Here is an 18,378-nt window from a genome sequence, read left to right on the forward strand (position 1 = left end):
GGAAACCAAGCCCTATGAGGAATGTAAAAAATTGGGGTATTTGTAGCCTATAGAGGAGAAGACTAAGAATATGATAGTAATCTTCAAGTATCTGCAGGGCTATCACATTGTAGAGGGAGTGGCCCTATTCTCTAATGCCTCAGAGAGCAGAACCATCAAGGTAACATTTTCAAGGAAGGAGGTAGAACAGGAACAGACTGCCACTTAGAAGTGCTGAGTTCTCCTTCACCGGAGATGCTCCAAGAGAGCCTGAATAGTCATCTATCAGAATGGATGCTGCACTCAGTAGAGAATTGGACTATATGACTGCTAACAACCTTTCCAACTCTACAATTTTATGATCATCTTGGAGGCCGAGGCTGCCAGAATTATTCCCCATTCATTTATGCTGACTAAAGTTATTGGTAGCTAGAATTCAGCACCTTCTGGAGGTCTACAAGTCTCCCATCTTGGACAAACTCAAGAGGTGCCCCAAGGCAACGTGAGCCTTCAGAAAGCTCTTCAGAAAGACCCTTTCAAGTTGAATTCAGCTAGTGATTACATGGACACCTCTCTGTTATTTTTTGTTAAAGGCAATACAGAAGAGGTTTATTGCTGCTTTCCTCCAGGACAGTTTTAATTCAACATCCCAATCTAGTTTACAACCCTGGGATCTCTATGGGCATCTCCTACCAAACACTAATGTAATCCAGTCCTGCTTAGATGTTGAGATTCCAAACTATCACCAAGTCATAAGCTTCATATGAGAGAAGAAAGAATTTAGCAGACATGACTGGAGATTAATCATATTAACTATTTTCAACTTTAAATGTATATGGAAATTAGATCAGATTTATTTTTTTGGCTTGGTTCCACCCACAGCTCACAAAATACAATCCTCAGACGGGGGAAAATGGTACCCTTAATCAAGTTCCTTTTTCCCTTTGGTTTGGCTGATAGTTTTTTTTTAAAACTGACTTCTTTTTCCTCCATTAATTCCAGTTGTCTCAAATATTCATATATTTAAAACAAGGAACCCTTGAAGGGGAAAGTCATCCTCTTCTACAGCAAGCCTCCTGCAGTGTTATTTCTTTCCAAGCCAGATGTTTGAAAAAAACACCATCCACAGCCTTAATAATAATAATAATAAAATAAAATGGATAATTTGTCTCCGTGCTTGAAAGAGATCACACATCAAAACTGCACTGCAGGATAGAAAACCAGACGTAGGAAAGCATTAGTTTTCAAAGCCAGAGAGAGAGAGAAAAAAAAATAATTTCTCCCTGTTTCAGAGCACATAAAGAAAGCAAAATTATTGGAGGGATGATTTTTTTAAAAAAAAAACTGGGAAAACAAAGGAACCCAAAACAGGCACTACAATACAGCAAAATGCTGAATTAAGTGTAATCAATAATCTTGAAGGATTCCTTAATTGTGAAATCTAGGCTGTAAGCTGAAACAATGACTTCATCATTCTGGCGGTCTCCCTGATCCCTGTAAGTACTACAGTATTAAACTTTAAAATAGTCATTTTAGATGCTTAGTGTTCTTTGTGTGTCTAGCTTTAACCATCCACACATCTTACAATGTCCCCTTTAAGTACAGTTTGACTCATGATTTTATTCATTTACTTCTTATTTCATTGCAGTAATTCAAGGGGCAAACGTACCTAATACTTTTTCCTCCTCTGATTTTGCCCACAGTAACAATCCTGTGACATGAGATGGGCTGAGAAAAAGGGATTGGCCCAAAGCCACCCAGTCAGCTTTCATGCCTAGGACAGGACTAGAACTCACAGCCTCCTGGTTTCTAGAATGGTGCCTTCAACACTAGACCAAACTGGCTTTCGTGATAATTTGAAATAAATAAATGCTTCTCCAAAGCAAATGAGAATGGGACGAAAATTAATGGGTAGAAGATCATTAAAGAGAGATCCATCCCAGAACTAAGGAGAAATTTCCTGAAAGTGAGAACAATTAATTAATTGGTGGAATGGCTTGCCACCTGAAGTTCTGGGTGCTCTATCACTGGAGATTTTCAAGAAGAGATTGGCCTGAAATGGTATAGGGCAGGGATAGGCAACCTTGGCTCTTTTATGACTCATGGACGTCCATGAGTCATAAAAGAGCCAAGGTTGTCTACCCCTGGTATAGGCGTCTCCTGCTTGAGTAGGGGGTTGGTCCAGAAGACCTCCAAGTTTCCTTTCCTTATTTTATGTTATATGTTCTAAATAAATAAAAATAAATAAAAATGGATCTCATGATAACTTCAAGGGTGCGTTACTATGGAATTATTTACTACTCTCTTCTCCCTAGATATGTTTTAAGTTTCCCAGCCTAGCCTACAGCATAGGGGCTCCCTGGAGTTTCTCCCATTTCACCATTAACCAGCCCCAATCTGGCTTAGCACTGAATACAGATATGGTTGGCTGTGGAGATTCCAGTAATGTAGATATGTAGGAAGGAAGAGGAAGAGAATTAAATGTTTCTTCTCCATTCTGATCTCCCCCCCCCCCCGCCATCCTGGTCCTGCCCTCTCCATCTTTTAATTGAGCCGCAGTGTTGGTGTTTGTTTTAACCAATCTGTGTCTTTTAGCTTATATCATTTTTATTTTTTTATGATTGTAAGCCTCCTAGAGTTACTCTGAGGTAAGATGGGCAGCCAATACATTTTACAAATAAATAAATAGAGGGAGGAGGAGGTGGTGGAGAAGGAGAAGATCATCTTTATTTTGCAAAAAGAAGCTGAGGATGACTTGTGTCTCTTTCTAACATGGTAAGAAAAAAAGCCCCATCTAGTTTAGCGTCTTGCTTCTACTATTAGCCACCCCATCTGCTCCCTTTCACAGGAAGCCTGCTAGAAGAACATGATAGTGAGTATAATCAGAAAGTTCCTCCTGGTGGTGTATAGTCTCCTCGCCTACCCTTTCTTGTGGGGACAGATTGCCTCTGAACTGGGAGACTCTGTTCAACTATTGTCACTAAGTAAATCAATCAGCCTTCGAAGTGTTCAACGCCATTGGATATGCTGGGATATAGTGGGATGTAACACTCCAACACATCTGGAAGGAAAACAAGATGGGAAAACTAAAGCAAAAGAAAATCTTCTGGGAGGCCTCAGAAATAGTTTAGTGTTTGCAGTTTTAATTTGGAGGAACAACAACAATGTCAAGAGTTTAGGAAACACCTCTATAATATGGTTTTACAGAGACACATTGGACGTGACAGACTGCCAAGTATTGCATTCTAACACCTATCAAAGCTAAGTAGCTTGAACAATGGTTAGGGGTTATGACTGCTCAGTTTAATGGCTGGAGAGTAACAAAAATCCCCACTTTTGGGAAACCAGACAGTGACAAATTTTGCTTCCTCCCTTGCAAAGAGGAGGAGGTTGGACTAAAAGACCTCTAAGATCCCTTCCAACTGTATGATTTTATGAATTCAGGGTTACACAATGAAATGAAAGGCTAGGAGATTCTGCTGGGAAATGAAAAGTCCTTTGTACCATTAAAAATTAAATAATGGAACCCATCACCATAAAATGTGATGGTGCCTGTTAGCTCAGGCAATTTTAAAGGGTCATTTAAACAAATTCATGAAGAAAAAGAGAAACTCTTAGCATCTGAAACGTGTTTATTCAGGGCTATTAACTTATGGAATTCACGGGCATTAGACGCAATGATGACTACAGGCTGTGCTGTTCTAATAGAGGATTTAATACAAAAGAAAAGAAAGAAAATAGTTGTCCTTCAAAATGCCTGCAAATGTTTATTTAATAAAAACCCAAAATGCTTGGAATAAACCATTTCCCTCAGGGAAGTATAGAAAGTGACAAAAGAATAAATAAAAATGTGTATAAATATACAATTATTTTAACATATGCTAAATAGCTGTGTACAGTTATAGCCCCGTGCAACTATAACACAGTGGAATTGAAAAGCTAACTGTCCTATCTCAGACATATTATGCAAAGACCCAGAAGTCTATAATTCTGAGAAAAATGGAAGAAAAGAACGCTGGCCAGCTGCAAGGTGTTATGGACTCATTTATAGTGATGATAAGACACTGTTGAAAGACCTGAAGGACCAGACTGAGGATAGATCCTCCTGGAGAAAATCCATCAGTGTGATCACTAAGACCTGACACCAACTTGATGGCACATAATCAATCAATAAAACTGGCTGACATAATTTTAGGAAAGGAAATGAGTAAGCAGCCAAATAGAACACATGGTTGGTCATGTTTCATACCCAAATATTGAGGTAAACCACAAAGATGCTCTGCAGCTTTCATGATCTTTCCTGGATGTCTCTTAGATTTGGGAAATGGAATTTCTGACAAATGCTGGAGGAGATGGGCATCTCTTAAGATCTTATATTCTAACAGCCCTGAGTGGAATTTTAGTGTAGCTTTTAGTGTAGTTTACACACATTATGCCATGCCATGTTAAATGTACAGAATAAACCACAATTGCCTAGGTTTGTGCAAAATCTAGGGTTTGCAGACCTGAATGACTAGGTTCACATCAGACAATATATCAAAACCAGATGAACCATATTAAAGCTTATCTGTAGTTGTTAAGCAAATCCATTAAATGAATCTGTAGACCAGGGGTCTTCAAACTTGGCAACTTTAAGACTTGTGGACTTCAACTCCCAGAATTCCTCAGCCAGCCAGAGCTGGCTGAGGAATTCTGGGAGTTGAAGTCCACAAATCTTAAAGATGCCAAGTTTGAATACCTCTGCTGTAGACTTTACCATCACTGATTGAAACGTCCATCCCTACCTTATTAGGTTAGAGTCTTTGACCTCAGCAGGAGCAGATTCCTCAATGGTGAAAACTACCCTGCAGTGCTCCAATTCTGGCCCATGGCTGAGGTCACTGATAGTTGCGTGGCGGGAGGCAAGTGGCGGGAGCAGTGGAGTCCCAGAAAACCGGCGTTTGATAGCACCGCCAGACAATGCCCCAATGCAAGTCCCCAAGTCCAGCTGTTCTCGGGATTTCTGAAAAAAAGAGACAGAAGAACTCTCAGTTTGGAGATTGCTGCAGCATAACAGTTCCTGCCATGACCAACATATCCCATCTCTGCAAATTATGTAGGACTGCCATAATCAGAGGTGGGTTATTACTTCTGAACATTGCCACATAGTCTAGACTAGAGCAGTGTTTCTCAACCTGAGCAACTTTAAAATATGTGAATCTGAGACAGCTCCAAGAGAATTATGTAGGTTGGAGCCATTACTAGATCCATAGCAAACTAAAATACTTTTTTTCCAGAAGATATTTTGGATGGGAAAGATAAAAGGGAAAACTCTGGGTTGAGTTTTTTCAGTACTAATTTGTAAATGGTATCCAGCATTATTAGAAAGAAGCAAATTGGCCATTTACTAGCGCCATCTATTGACAGCATCCATTAACTGCAAGGCAGGAAAACCATTGGCAGAGGGCCTGAATTTATCAATTGCTGTATGTTTCCCTACGTCATGCTTTGCTAAGCTAGTGTACCAGTGAAATCTTTTTTTTTTTAGAAAATGGGGATCTAAAGCAAAGAGAAAGACATTAATCTAAAATGATTACAACATGCCAGACATAAGTCCTTTATAATGTTTATAACACATTATATATTTTTCTTGTTGCATATTTATTATAAATGCTTAAATATACAACCTGCATCTGATTCAATGTCTGCACTGCAGAATGTAGAATACAGATGGAGGTGAGAAGAAGAATGCTGGGAATTGTAATTCAACAACTCCTGGAGGGCCACAGGTTTTCTACTTAAATACTCCAACAAACAAAATGTAAACAAATGTTGAAGGTCAAGCAGCCCCCCTCAATTGAAAATGCCTTACATTTCACCGGTGCTCTGCTTCCTTAAAGCTTCTATGCACTGGCTCCAGTTCTGACCTCTGGGACAAGAGAAAATATCGAAGCTATGGACATCATCTAAGGACTTTGAATCAGAGCAGCTGGATAAGATTTTCACTAACGTGGTGGTTCTTGATAGTCCAGAACAGTTCCTCAATTGCTATAGTCCAGTGATGGCGAACCTTTTAGAGACCGAGTGCCCAAACTGCAACCCAAAACCCACTTATGCATCATCGAGTGCCAGGTGGGTGTGGCCCATCGGCTGGGTATGGCCCATCGGGTGGGCATGGCCCATTGGGTGGGCGTGGCTGCAGTGGTAACAGCAGACTGGGTGGGACTAAAAAGTTCAATCAATCAATTCCAACTTTGCAAGAACTTTTTTTTCCAGCGAGAAGTTGAAATTGACTGAACCTTTTTTTTTTTTTTTTTGCACATGGCGGAGGCCTAAAGGGAAAAGGTTTTATAAAACCCAGCTGAAGCCCTAGGGCTGGGGCGACGACGCATGTGCCCACAGAGAAGGCTCTGAGTGCCGCCTCTGGCACCTGTGCCATAGGTTCGCCACCACTGCTATAGTCAAACACAAATTTCATCCTCTCATTTTAGTGAAATGAGCTAGATATACTTCTCATTCCATGTTAGGATTTTAAGTTCATTTTGTTTGTTTCCCATGTTTAACCATTTTCACCAAGCCAGCATCTTCTGGATGGCTTGATACAGAACAGCGATCAGAATCTCCCAGTCAACATTGCCATCCAGAGATTCCCAAGTTGGCTGAGGAATTCTGGGAGTTGAAGTCCACACAACATTATCAAGGATGAGAAACACTGCAATATACAACATTGCACCTTTCCAGTTTATCTGCCCTTGTAAAAGGTCAAGATTCCCTCAAATTGAACCTAACTCTCAGTGATCACACAGATAAGTTCTTAACAACTGTATGGAAATGGTTTCTAATTGCCTTCTGGAGGGATTTTTAAAAATCTCCTAATCAAACCTAATAGCCCTCCAACCTAGTGTTGGAAGAAAAGTCTTCATTGTGGTTCATCCAAGCTGAGAATAAACATGCCAACTGCTTTGGGAAGAAGGTTGTAGTTTATTGGAGAGGAGAGCCAGACAGGAAGATAGTTCTGGCAGCAAGAGAAGTGAAAAAAAGGGCTGAGCACATGTAGGAAGTGGATTTTTATACCCTCTGGAGCCTTTTGTTTGGAGTTATTTCCTGTTCCTGTTTTGAGGCTGACCTGAGTTTGGGTGTGCCCTTTGACCTTTGTGAGTTAATCCTACCATGTCCTGTCTCAGGTGAGGTATGCAGATTTTAGGTCTTTGTCTTCCTAATCTCCTAGCTCCAACTTTCCTGATGGTTTACATCTACATTTGTACAGAGCTGGCTTCTGCTTGGGGGAGGGAGACCTGGGGCTATCAGGAAAAACTGGGCCTTTCTGCCTCTTTAAGATCCTCTGAGGAAATATATTTTTCTGCCCTTTTAATATTTCCTTCTCTGGGGGGCTGACTTCCCACACTAGTACAACCCACTCAGCTTGTTCTTAATCGGCCAGTGTCAGCTGACACTAACACTTGACGGAGTTTGAGGATATCCACGGCCCTGTTTGTCTCAGTTGTCTTATCTTATCTCCTTTGTCTTGCCTCTAATTATAGAGTAGTTCTCTACTTACAAACACAATTAGGATCCGAACTTACATTTCCAAATGAGAACGTTCTTAAATGAATCCTGCCCAATTTTACAACCTTTGTGCTTTGGTGGTTTAGAAAAGCAAGTGGTTGTTCAGCAAATCTGGCTACCCCTATTGGTTTTGCTTTTGTCATGAGACCATCAGGAAGGTTGCAAATGTCAATCATGCGACCTGGGGATGATGCAATTGTTGTAAATACATGCCAGTTGTCAAGCACCCACATTTTGATTATGTTACCGCAGAGACCCTATGATGATCGTAAGTGTCAGGACCATCTAAGTTATTTTTTTCAGTGCCATCGTAATTGTTGAGTCCGTGGCGGGAAAACAGACACGAGAAGCAGCTGGAGTTCTCAGTTTCATTTATTCAGCGTTCAGCTTACAGGAAGATGGCTTCAGCCTCGCCCAAACGCCTCGCAGCCTCTTATATAGGCAACTCCCGGGTAAATGGGTTACTTTTCCCGCGCCAGCACCCGCGCATGCGCACGGCGCTGGCGACAGCCTGTCTGGTCCCGGGCAGCTTTGCACCTGCCCGGGACTGCCTGCAAACGCCCGAGCCGTTTGCAAGGCTCGGGACATAACACCCCTTTCCCCCGGGCTAAAACTACTACCAACATACAACATTTATTTTATATGACATTTTGCTCCCCAGTGCTCCCACTGATTACTGGCTTTTGCCTTGCCAGCAATGTTATGTAATCTTCTAGATACTTAGGAGATTTCTTTGCTCTCTGTGACCTTCTTAGCTCTGGGTTACTTTGTGACCTGGTTGACCTACCTAGCTGTAGACCCTCAGGCCCCTTGAAGTGATAGCCGCTGCTGGGCGTCTCTGTAGAACCTCCTAGGTCAGTCCAAGACCTGTCAGGAGGCTGTCCATTCCCTGAACCCCATTCTGTGTTCGGGCTCGTGTGGGTTTCTGTACTTTCCCAAAACTCAGGTGTTCCCTGATTTGTGCTAGGGTTGTTGTAGTCGGGACTTGGTTCCTCGACTAACTCTGTGTATGTTTGACCCCCTGTAGGATTTGGGGTAAGGTCAGGCCAACCTTGGGAATTGTGTGCCAGCTCTCTTGCGGGGAATGATTTGTTGGGATGCCCCCGGGTATCCTCCGTTGCTGGAGTGCTGTGTGATGTGTGTGGAAAGTGAGTATGCCCCCGGGGTGACTCCCTGGCTGGAGTAGGCGTGAGTGCCTGTTGTGTGGGTAAGCTCCATGACTTTCTTTTCGGAGCAATTGCAGAACCTTGGGACGAGCCGTTTGTGGCTCCCTCAGTGGAGATGGGCAGTAGCTCTTGCCCTTCCCTTTGCTCCAAAGAGTCCCCCTCCCCCCCTGGAAAAGACCCAGGAGTCTCAGCAGAAAAGTCTCGCCTAGAGCGAAGTTGGTCGATGTGCCGACGCAGAACACGACCGTTGTCCAGGGCAACCTCGTAGGAGAGAGGACCTGTGATCCTGGACACAGAAGCGGGGACCCATGTATGACCAGGCCCGTAATTGCGAGCCCAAACCGGGGCACCCACAAGTAGTTGTCTAGGTGCCCTAGGATGTGAGGTAGATGAAGGCAGTCTGTCCGGATGCAACCGGTCAAGTCTAGTAGTAAGTTGGCGCCCCCAACGAAGTTCAGCTGGACTTCTCCCTGTAGAAGTGGACGGTGTGGTGCGATAAGAAAGGAGAAAGTCAGCCAACCTGTGATGCCAGTCCCCGTAGGTGAGTCTCTTCAAGGCGTCCTTTGCGATGCGCACCATGCGTTCAGCCATACCGTTGGGGGACGGGTGAAAAGGCGCAGACGTGGCATGACGAATCAGGTTTGCCTGTAAGAAAGCTTGGAATTCGGAGGAGGTGAATTGAGGGCCATTGTCGGACACAATGACATCTGGCAGCCCGTGTGCAGCAAAAATCCCCCTCAGTACCTGAATAGTCTTTGCAGTGGTGGTGGATGAGACAGGCACAACCTCAAGCCATTTTGAATGGCTGTCAACAAGGACCAAGAAGAACTGGCCCTGAAAGGGCCCAGCGTAGTCAATGTGCACCCTAGACCATGGGGACTGTGTTTCCTCCCATCTATGCACAGGAGCTTGGGGCATCTCTGGGCGAGATCGTTGGCACAGGTGGCATGCGTGTACCTTAGCCTCAATATCTTTATCTAAAGCAGGCCACCACAAGTGGCTGCGTGCAAGAGCCTTCATACGAACAATGCCAGGATGACCCTCGTGGAGGGATTCTAAGACCCTAGTCCTCATTGAGGTGGGAATGACAACTCTGTTTCCCCAAAGCAGACAACCTGAGAAAGGGACAGCTCGTTCCTTTTGGACCAGAAACTCTGAAACTCAGGACTAGGGCAGTGCTCAGGCCACCCGGACAGGACCCAGGAGCGGACACGTGAAAGTGTGTGATCTGTACCTTGTTTCAGCGGTAACATCCCTGGCGCTAAGAGGGAGCTCGGGCAAGGCTTGGATTGATAGAATGTTGACAGCTGGCACGGGGTCAGCTTCTACTACTGCAGAGGCAATCTACTGAGGCCATCAGCATGGCCATTTCTTTCCCAGGCTTGTGGAGTAATGAAAAATCATATGCAGACAAAAAAATAGACCACCTAAGCATTCTAGGGGAAATGATGTGGGGAGTCTGCTTACGTGTGGTAAACAGTCCCAGCAGAGGCTTATGGTCAGTGAAGACCGTGAAATGCCTGCCATATAGAAAATCGTGGAATTTTTTAATTCCAGCAACAACAGCCAGAGCCTCCCTGTCTATCTGAGCGTAGTTGCGCTCGGCAGAAGACAGTGTTCTGGAGTAGTATGCAATAGGAACCTGAGTTCCATCAGACCTGAGGTGACTCAGGACAGCTCCAACCCCGTAGGGGGACGCATCACAAGCGATGCACACAGGGAGAGACTCGTTGAAATGTGCAAGAACACTGTTAGAAGTGAGCAAGGCCTTGACTTCTTTAAAGCAAGCCTCATGCGCTTGTGACCACAGCCACACAGCCTGGTTGTCTAGTAGCCTGTGAAGAGGCTCAGCTACACTAGCTTTATGTGGAAGAAAAGAATTGTAGAAATTCAGGAGGCCTAGAAAGGCCTGAAGTTCGGCCTTAGACTTTGGCCTGGGTGCATCTAAAATAGCAGTTAGTTTGGATTCAGCAGGATGAATCCAGCAGCATCAATTTTGAATCCCAGAAATTCAGTAGAAGGCACCCCAATCTGGCATTTGTCTTTTCTGAGCTTGAGGCCTGATTTCCTGAATCTTAACAGGACAGCCCTAAGCCTTTCAGCTAGAATGTGTGTGGAGTCTCCTGCAATCAAGACATCGTCAAAGTAGGGGCAGACCCCTGGTATACCTCGTAGTGTGTTTTCCATAACGCTTTGGAAAATCCCCGGAGCGACATTCACTCCAAACTGTAGCCTTTTTACTTTAAAGGCTCCCCTGTGGGTCACAATGGTCTGAGCTATGGCAGCATCATCATCAACAGGCAAGCTGTGATATGCTTGAGTAGGTCAAGCATTTGCAAAAAATACGCCCCCCCTTGAGAGAGGGGCCACAGGATTGTGACTGACCACAGGAACAGGATAGGCATGTTGCTGCAATGCCTTATTTGAGTGTTGCATTGTAATCAGCACAAATCGCGAATGTCCCCATTTGCCTTAGAGCGTGACAATGGGGGTCTCCCAAGGACTGGAATCAACAGGTTCTAGAATTCCCTGTTGGATCAGTTTGTCTAACTCAGTGTCAATTTTACTCTTTAAAGCAAAAGGGACCCTTCGTGCTTTAATTCTAATGGGAGTGACAGTGGGGTCTAGCTTTAAGGACACAGGGGGTCCTTTGAATGTGCCCAGCTGGGGGATGAAAACATCTGCAAATTCTTTGCAGACTTCCTGTAGGTCGAGTGTTTGTAAACTGTTGAGTCCTGTGACGTGTATCCCCAGGGCCTCAAACCAATCGAGTCCTATGAGACTCGTTCGTTCACCCCCTACTACTAATAAGTCTAGTGGACCTTCAAAACTCTTGTATTGCACGTTAAGGGTGGCCTTCCCCTTAACACACACTCTTGAGTTCTGAAAATCTGTTAATACAATATCAGAAGGCCTTAACTTGGCCTTAGACCCACTTCTGGAACAAATCTTCCTAAATGTATGCAATGAAATGAGGGACAGGGCAGACCCTGTGTCTAGTTCCATAGGGGGGGGATACAAAAAAATGGGGGGAAAAAAAACAAAACAAAAAAAAAAACCCCCCCCACTTTTTGTTAATTTTGCTTCACGTTGAGTGACAGCTTTTTCTTCATGGGCTTGTGTGTGCCTGTCCTACAGATGCTTCTTCGCGAAGCGCAAAAAACTACCCTATTCTGGCTGGGGAGTCTGGTACCCTTCAGGCGTTCTTCTTGGGGTTGTGCCTTTCGTCGGGCCAGACACACAGCTGCAATGTGCCCTTGTTTGCCGCATGCCTGGCAGGTAGCGGAGCGGAACTTGCAGTCGGTTCTCCTGTGGCGATCTCCACAGCCGATGCACTTGAGCGGAGACGAAGAGCTTCCCTTCTGGTTCTCTTCCTTCGCGGGGTTGTAGACGGCGACTTCCTCGTCCGGATCCTCCTCGGAGTTTCGTCAGACGTCTTCCTGGTGCACGGACGCACCCTCTGCACTGCTTCTGATCGGCCGCATGTTCTTGACGGCGCCGCTTGCTGCTTCTTCTGCGGTGACTTCCCTTAAGGCGTCTTGGAAGGATAATTCTTCCTTGGCGAAAAGTCTCTGTTGTAGCTCTCGATGCCTTAACCCGCACACGAATCGGTCCCTCAGTCGTTCCTCGAGGTCCTTGAACTCGCAGGGCTTGGCGGCCTTCCGTAACGCGGCGATGTATTCCTTGGCTGACTCACCGGACCGTTGATCCCTTTGTTCGAAGGTGTGGCGCAATGAGATAACGGACACCTTGGGGTGGAAGTGCTCCTTCAGCAGCTTCTTCAGGTCTGCGTAGCTTACAGACTCTACTGGAACAGGTGCTGCAAGGTTTTCTGCGATTTCGAATGCGTCTTGGCCGCAAACGCAAAGCAGGGTGGCAGCCTTCAAGCTATCTTCCCTCACTTGGTTTGCCTTGAAGTAGTTCTCCATTCTGGATACGTAGGACTCCCACCGCTCTGGATGTGAGACGTCGAATTCCGAAAGCCTTCCGATTTTCGCCATCGTCGGATCTTCAGGAGACGGGTCTATCAGCCAGCCTACCCCCGAATGCGCACCGGATTGGCGGGCAGCTGCCGAGTCGACGCCGTTCCTCTTCCGCCGCTCAGGACTCCTTGGGTAAGCTTACACTTCTTCCTTTCCAGGTAGTGCAAGGCATCCCATCCTAGTCGCCAGTGTTGAGTCCGTGGCGGGAAAACAGACACGAGAAGCAGCTGGAGTTCTCAGTTTCATTTATTCAGCGTTCAGCTTACAGGAAGATGGCTTCAGCTCGCCCAAACGCCTCGCAGCCTCTTATATAGGCAACTCCCGGGTAAATGGGTTACTTTTCCTGCGCAAGCACCCGCGCATGCGCACGGCGCTGGCGACAGCCTGTCTGGTCCCGGGGGGGGGGGCGGGGGGGGCGGGGGGGGGGCAGCTTTGCCCCTGCCCGGGACTGCTGCAAACGCCGAGCGTTTGCAAGGCTGGGACATTACAGTAATGATTTTTTTTTTTTTTTTATTAAAAGTTTTATAAATTTTACAAAAAAACAAGAACAATACAGAACAAAAAACAACATATACAAAAGAAAAAAAAAATTAAACAATACATATAAAAAAAAACCCCCACCCCACGCCCCTCCCAAAAACCCACCCTTCCCCCCCCCTGAGCTTCCCAGAGCAGAATATAGGCTTAAGAAATAATAATAAAAAAAAAAAAAAATAAAAATAAAAATTAAATTAAAAACTTTATATTTATATATATAAAAAAGATATCTATAATATATATAAAAATAAAACTTATGAAAAGGATATATAATATTTTTGTATACCCAATCTAAATTGTATAAATTTTATCCATTTGTCCCATATAGCAAAAAACTTCTCTTGCGTTTGTTGCTTTAAGAAAGCCGAAATCTTTGCCATTTCCGCCAGATAAGCTACTTTAAAAAACCATTCCTGCAATGTAGGCAAAGATTCCTTCTTCCAATATTGTCCAACTAACAGCCTCGCGGCTGTGATCAAATTTAACATCAATACAACCTCCTTTGTATCACAATCTGTAACAATACCTAACAAAAATGACATTACAGTAATATTGAATGTTTGCTAAATAAATGGTTGCAAGTTGAGGATTACCTATAATTACCTCTTTGATTAATTATAAGCTTTATACTCCAGCCTTGCAAGATACTTTCAATTCTACATGACACAACTGACATTTTTTCCCTATTACTGTCAGTAACAGTCAGTAACTGTTCTTTGATTCTTGTAGACTTATCGTTCTGTCACCAATGATAGGACCTAGCTCTAGATAGCTTAATTTAAAACCTTCTGGATAAGATTTGTGAGGCTCTTGCCAAATTTATACTTCCCAGCCTTTTTATAGTCTATCCCATCACTTTCATATTTTTATCACAGGCCTGGGCCCAAGACATGAAACATGGTTTTCTGTAAGTCTTTGACAAACTCTCTAGAAGATCTTGAATACATATCAGACTCTTCCCAACATGACATGGCTGACCAATTGACAGCTGCTTCCATCCCTTCTTGTACAACTTCAGAATACCATTTTCAGACTATTAATCCATGATCTGTTTTGATCGCTGAGTCTTCACACACTGTCCCATGTCTCTTTCTCATGTGATATTCTCTTGATGAAATGAATCCCTGTATTTAAGAAGGAAAGGGAATTCCCTGTTTTTTTCTCTCTTTTTTATGCTCTTTCTTCAACATGTAGTTTTGATAGAAGCAAGGCTTTTGTTATCTTTGTGCATTTTCTAATAATTCTACTTTTTACTTTAAATATGTCTCTAAATATTCATCAGTAGCAGGGCTCTGCTCATACTCTACACCAGTGGTTCTCAACCTGTGGGTCGGGACCCCATTTGGGGTCGAATGACCATTTCACGGGGGTTGCCAAACCACGCTGTCCGCCATTTTTTTCCCTTTTCCCTAGCTGTCCTATTCCCTCTTATTGGTGGCCACACCCAGTTGGCCACACCCCTGGGGGTCACCACAACATGGGGAACTGTATTATGGGGTCACAGCATTAGAAAGGTTGAGAACCACTGCTCCAGACCCAAGACATCTATGAATGTTTACCTTCTTTCATTACATTTTCTGGTACTTATTTAGTTTTATTTTAACAATACTTGTTAGCACATTCTTTACTGAGGGCTTCTGCTAAATTGAAATCTCCTGTAGGTCTAATATGGTTTGTGCAAATAGAAATCACGCCTCTGTCATTAAATCCTGTACGAAATGTACTGAACTATCAAATTCTAGGAGGCTGAATAAAATGAAATGGATGTGCAAAAAGCTAATAAGCAGAGCTAATCAACTTTTAAAATTAGACCAACAGTTAGGTGTTTCCAGCTTGGCCACAGAATGTTTCATAGACTATTTTAGCTCAGAGACCTTAATCTTTTTGTGGCATCAGTTCCTTTGAGAGTCTGTTGAAAGCTACAGACCCTTTCTCAGAAAAATGCATTCCAATTCTAAAAATACAGAAACTGTATTGCAATCCAATCCAACGATGCCCAAATACAGTTATCATAATATCGGAAAATAGCAAGTATGCAGTAATACAGTAATACATGTGCTTCTTTATTAATTCATGAAATCAATAAAAAAGGCAAACTAAATTTCAGGTAGTGTAGCAGGAGATTTCTGCTAGTTTAAGGCCGCAAAAAAAAAAAAAAAATCAGGACAGCTTATGCCCCTGAGATATTGAAATACTGCTACATTGATTCCTGGTTCCCCCCCAGACAGCACAGTCTAGATCAGTGGTTCTTCACCTGGGCGATATTGCCCCCCAGGGGGCGATTTCATTTTTCAGGGGGGCGATGGAACGAAAAGGGGCGATGCGGGGGCAAAGGAACGAAAAGGGGGCGATATGGGGGCGATGAAGCAAGAAGTTTTGGGGACACTTTTGAGACTTTTTCGTACAGTGAATCACTGTATAGCTGTCATACAAAAATATCAGATCACTTGCTATTAGTGGACTGAATTGTGATTTCAAATGTTCCTCCAGCTAGCTTCAGTACAGAATGCCATACATATGTGAATACGCATCGCTTATCTTCATGTGCGTTGCGCAGCAGCCTCTACCCATACAGTGGCGCGCCATTGGCCAGAATGGGTAGTGATGGAGGGGGGAGCACTTCTTTCGAAACATCGCATGCTGAGTGGCTGTCCTGTGACATCAGCTGTAATGTCAACGTAACTGTTGAAACTAGGTTTATCAACATCCATGTGTTTTTTTCTAGTGTTCCAGTGGAGTTGAAAATTTAATTTGCAGGTAGTGCCTTTCATTTTGAAGACCTCTCAACATGGCCGAGAAGAGGAAGTGTCGCCAATATTTGACGGAATACCTAAAATTGGGATTCATTCCATCTCCTTCCAATGTACAGCTTCCGTTTTGTCTTCTTTGTGAGAAAACATTTTCAAATGAAGCGATGAAGCCTTCCCGACTGAAAGACCATTTGGTAAGAATTCATTCAGATAAAGCCGACAAACTGGCATCGTTTTTCCAATCCTTAAAGGCCAAGTTTGAGGGTCGCAGCACTGTTGGGAAGTTATTTGGAAAATCGTCACTCAACGCTGACAAGGGGCTCATTTGTTCCTATGAAGTATCTTTGTTGATAGCAAAATGTGGAAACCTCACACTATCGGAGAAACGCTGATTTTACCAGCAGTGAAACAGATTGTTGCCACCATGTTGGGGCCTAGCGCAAGCACTATTACGCAATCGATTCCTTTGAGCAATCAAAAGAATCAATGAAATGGCTGCTGATGTGGAAGAAAGTCTTATTGACACCTTGAAAAATACAGAATTTGTGATGCAGATTGACGAGTCAACGATTCGTGAAAATGAAGCCTTGTTATTGGCTTATGTCCGTTTCATCTTAGTTCCTGCATTGCGGTTTGTTCTTATGCCCTTTTTATATTTCTTTTTGCGTCTTAAATTTCACTTGTAATTCAGTCATTAAATGTTACTGTTTTTCTTTTTGGACATTTCACTTTCTTGCAATTGAATTTTGTTTTCAGTGGTCATTACATTTAAGTGTCTTGAATAAATAAGATGATAATGAAATACATGTATCACGAAGTTTGGGAATAAAGTGCTGGGTGGCACCAAAATTTTTCACACAGTTGAGATATGGGGAAAAGACTGGAAATAAATTATTTGCATCGATATGTCCTGATGACAATTTTAAAGAAAACAAAAAAAGTGTTTGTATAAATTGAAGAATTATTTCCTATGTTGTGATTGAGAGGTTATGTTGGGGGAGGGGGGCGATGACAACTTCCTCATTGGCTCAAGGGGGCGATTTGTTCAAAAAGGTTAAGAACCACTGGTCTAGATACAGTTAGTCCTCAACCTACGACCACAACTGTGCCCAAAATTTATGTTGCTAAGTGAGACAATTGTTAAGTGAATTTTGTCCCATTTTACGAGATGGTTATTAAGTGAATTACTGCAGTTGTGAAGTTAGTAAACTGGTTGTTAAGTGAATCTGGCTTCCCCATTGACTTTGCTTGTCAGAAGATCACAAAAGGGATCAATGACCCCGGGATACTGCAACCGTCATAAATGTGAGTCGGTTGTCAATGATCTGAATTTTGATCACACGACCATGGGAATGCTGCAATAGTTATAAGTGGCATCGTAACTTTAAACGATCACTAAATGAACTTTTGTAAATCAAAGACTACCTGTATTATGAGACTGACTGACTCATTTGCATGCAAAAACATGAGATCTACTTCTGACCATATTGGTAGATCATGTTAGTGATGGCTATTGATGCAAAATTTGCACCTCTGTGACAATAATGTTGCTAGTGGATGGGGAATTCTGGGAACTGATATCCAAATATTTTAAAATTGCCCCAAAACACTGCCTTAGCATTTGACATTTCCTATTTGGAGACATCTTTTTTGGAGGTAGTTACTGAGCCATCTGCAGAAGAGGTCCAAAAAAATAAAAATGGCAGCTACAACAATTTCTCCTTTGCCTTTTTTATATAGCTGACTTGCCCCCTCCCTCCGTGGACCTCTGAGGTAGTATTTATGTCTCCAAACCATTTGTCACTGCCTATTCCTCCTCTATCTCCTCAAGAGATTAGACAGCCATTTGTCTGAAATGATATAGGGTTTCCTGCCTGAGCAGGGAGTTGGACTAGATGACCTCCAAGGTCCTTTCCAACTTTATTATTATGGATCATCGCACAGTCAGCCAGATGTTCAGACTGGATTTGGCATTTTGTCTACCTATTGAGTCCTTACCCAGGACCTGGGATAGGCAGATGTGGATGTTTGATGGTATTACACGTATCGTCGCAGGATGGAAGCAGTTCCTAGTAAGGCCACCTTTTGCAATTGACTAATAGCGAATTTGTCAATGCCAATGGTGTTCAAGTGGTGCTCCAGTTGTTTTGGGATTGTACCCAAGGAGCCTATCACTATTGGTACTACCTTTGCTTGCTTTTGCCACAGTCTTTCTATTTCTATTTGTAGGTCTTTGTATTTTGTTATCTTCTCCAGTTCTTTCTCTTCTATTCTGCTATCTCCAGGCACTGCCACATCCACTATCCAGACTTTTTTGTCTTTCTTATCGACAATTGTTAAGTCTGGGGTGTTATGTTGCAGGTGCTTGTCTGTTTGAATTCTGAAGTCCCAGAGCAGTTTAATTTTTATCATTTTCTA

The 18,378-nt window shown here is 43.3% G+C and overlaps 1 protein-coding gene across 3 annotated transcripts in view; it reads right to left on the reverse strand.

Annotated features, from left to right (window-relative positions):
- LOC120304293 (cAMP-specific 3',5'-cyclic phosphodiesterase 4C-like) overlaps window positions 1-18,378 on the reverse strand; it is a 49,416-nt gene that overhangs the window by 14,756 nt on the left and 16,282 nt on the right. For 2 of the 3 annotated variants that reach the window (XM_039334683.1, XM_039334684.1), the window contains exon 3: window positions 4,764-4,981. In XM_039334683.1, coding sequence (XP_039190617.1) covers window positions 4,764-4,981 — 218 coding nt within the window. Of the gene's footprint in view, window positions 1-2,606; window positions 3,041-4,763; window positions 4,982-18,378 lie in introns of those variants that run through there. The other variant, XM_039334685.1, reaches the window with a different exon arrangement.

Source organism: Crotalus tigris, unplaced genomic scaffold (genome assembly GCF_016545835.1).
Source record: "Crotalus tigris isolate CLP2741 ecotype Arizona unplaced genomic scaffold, ASM1654583v1 scf7180000017633.3093840, whole genome shotgun sequence".
NCBI lineage: Eukaryota > Metazoa > Chordata > Lepidosauria > Squamata > Viperidae > Crotalus > Crotalus tigris.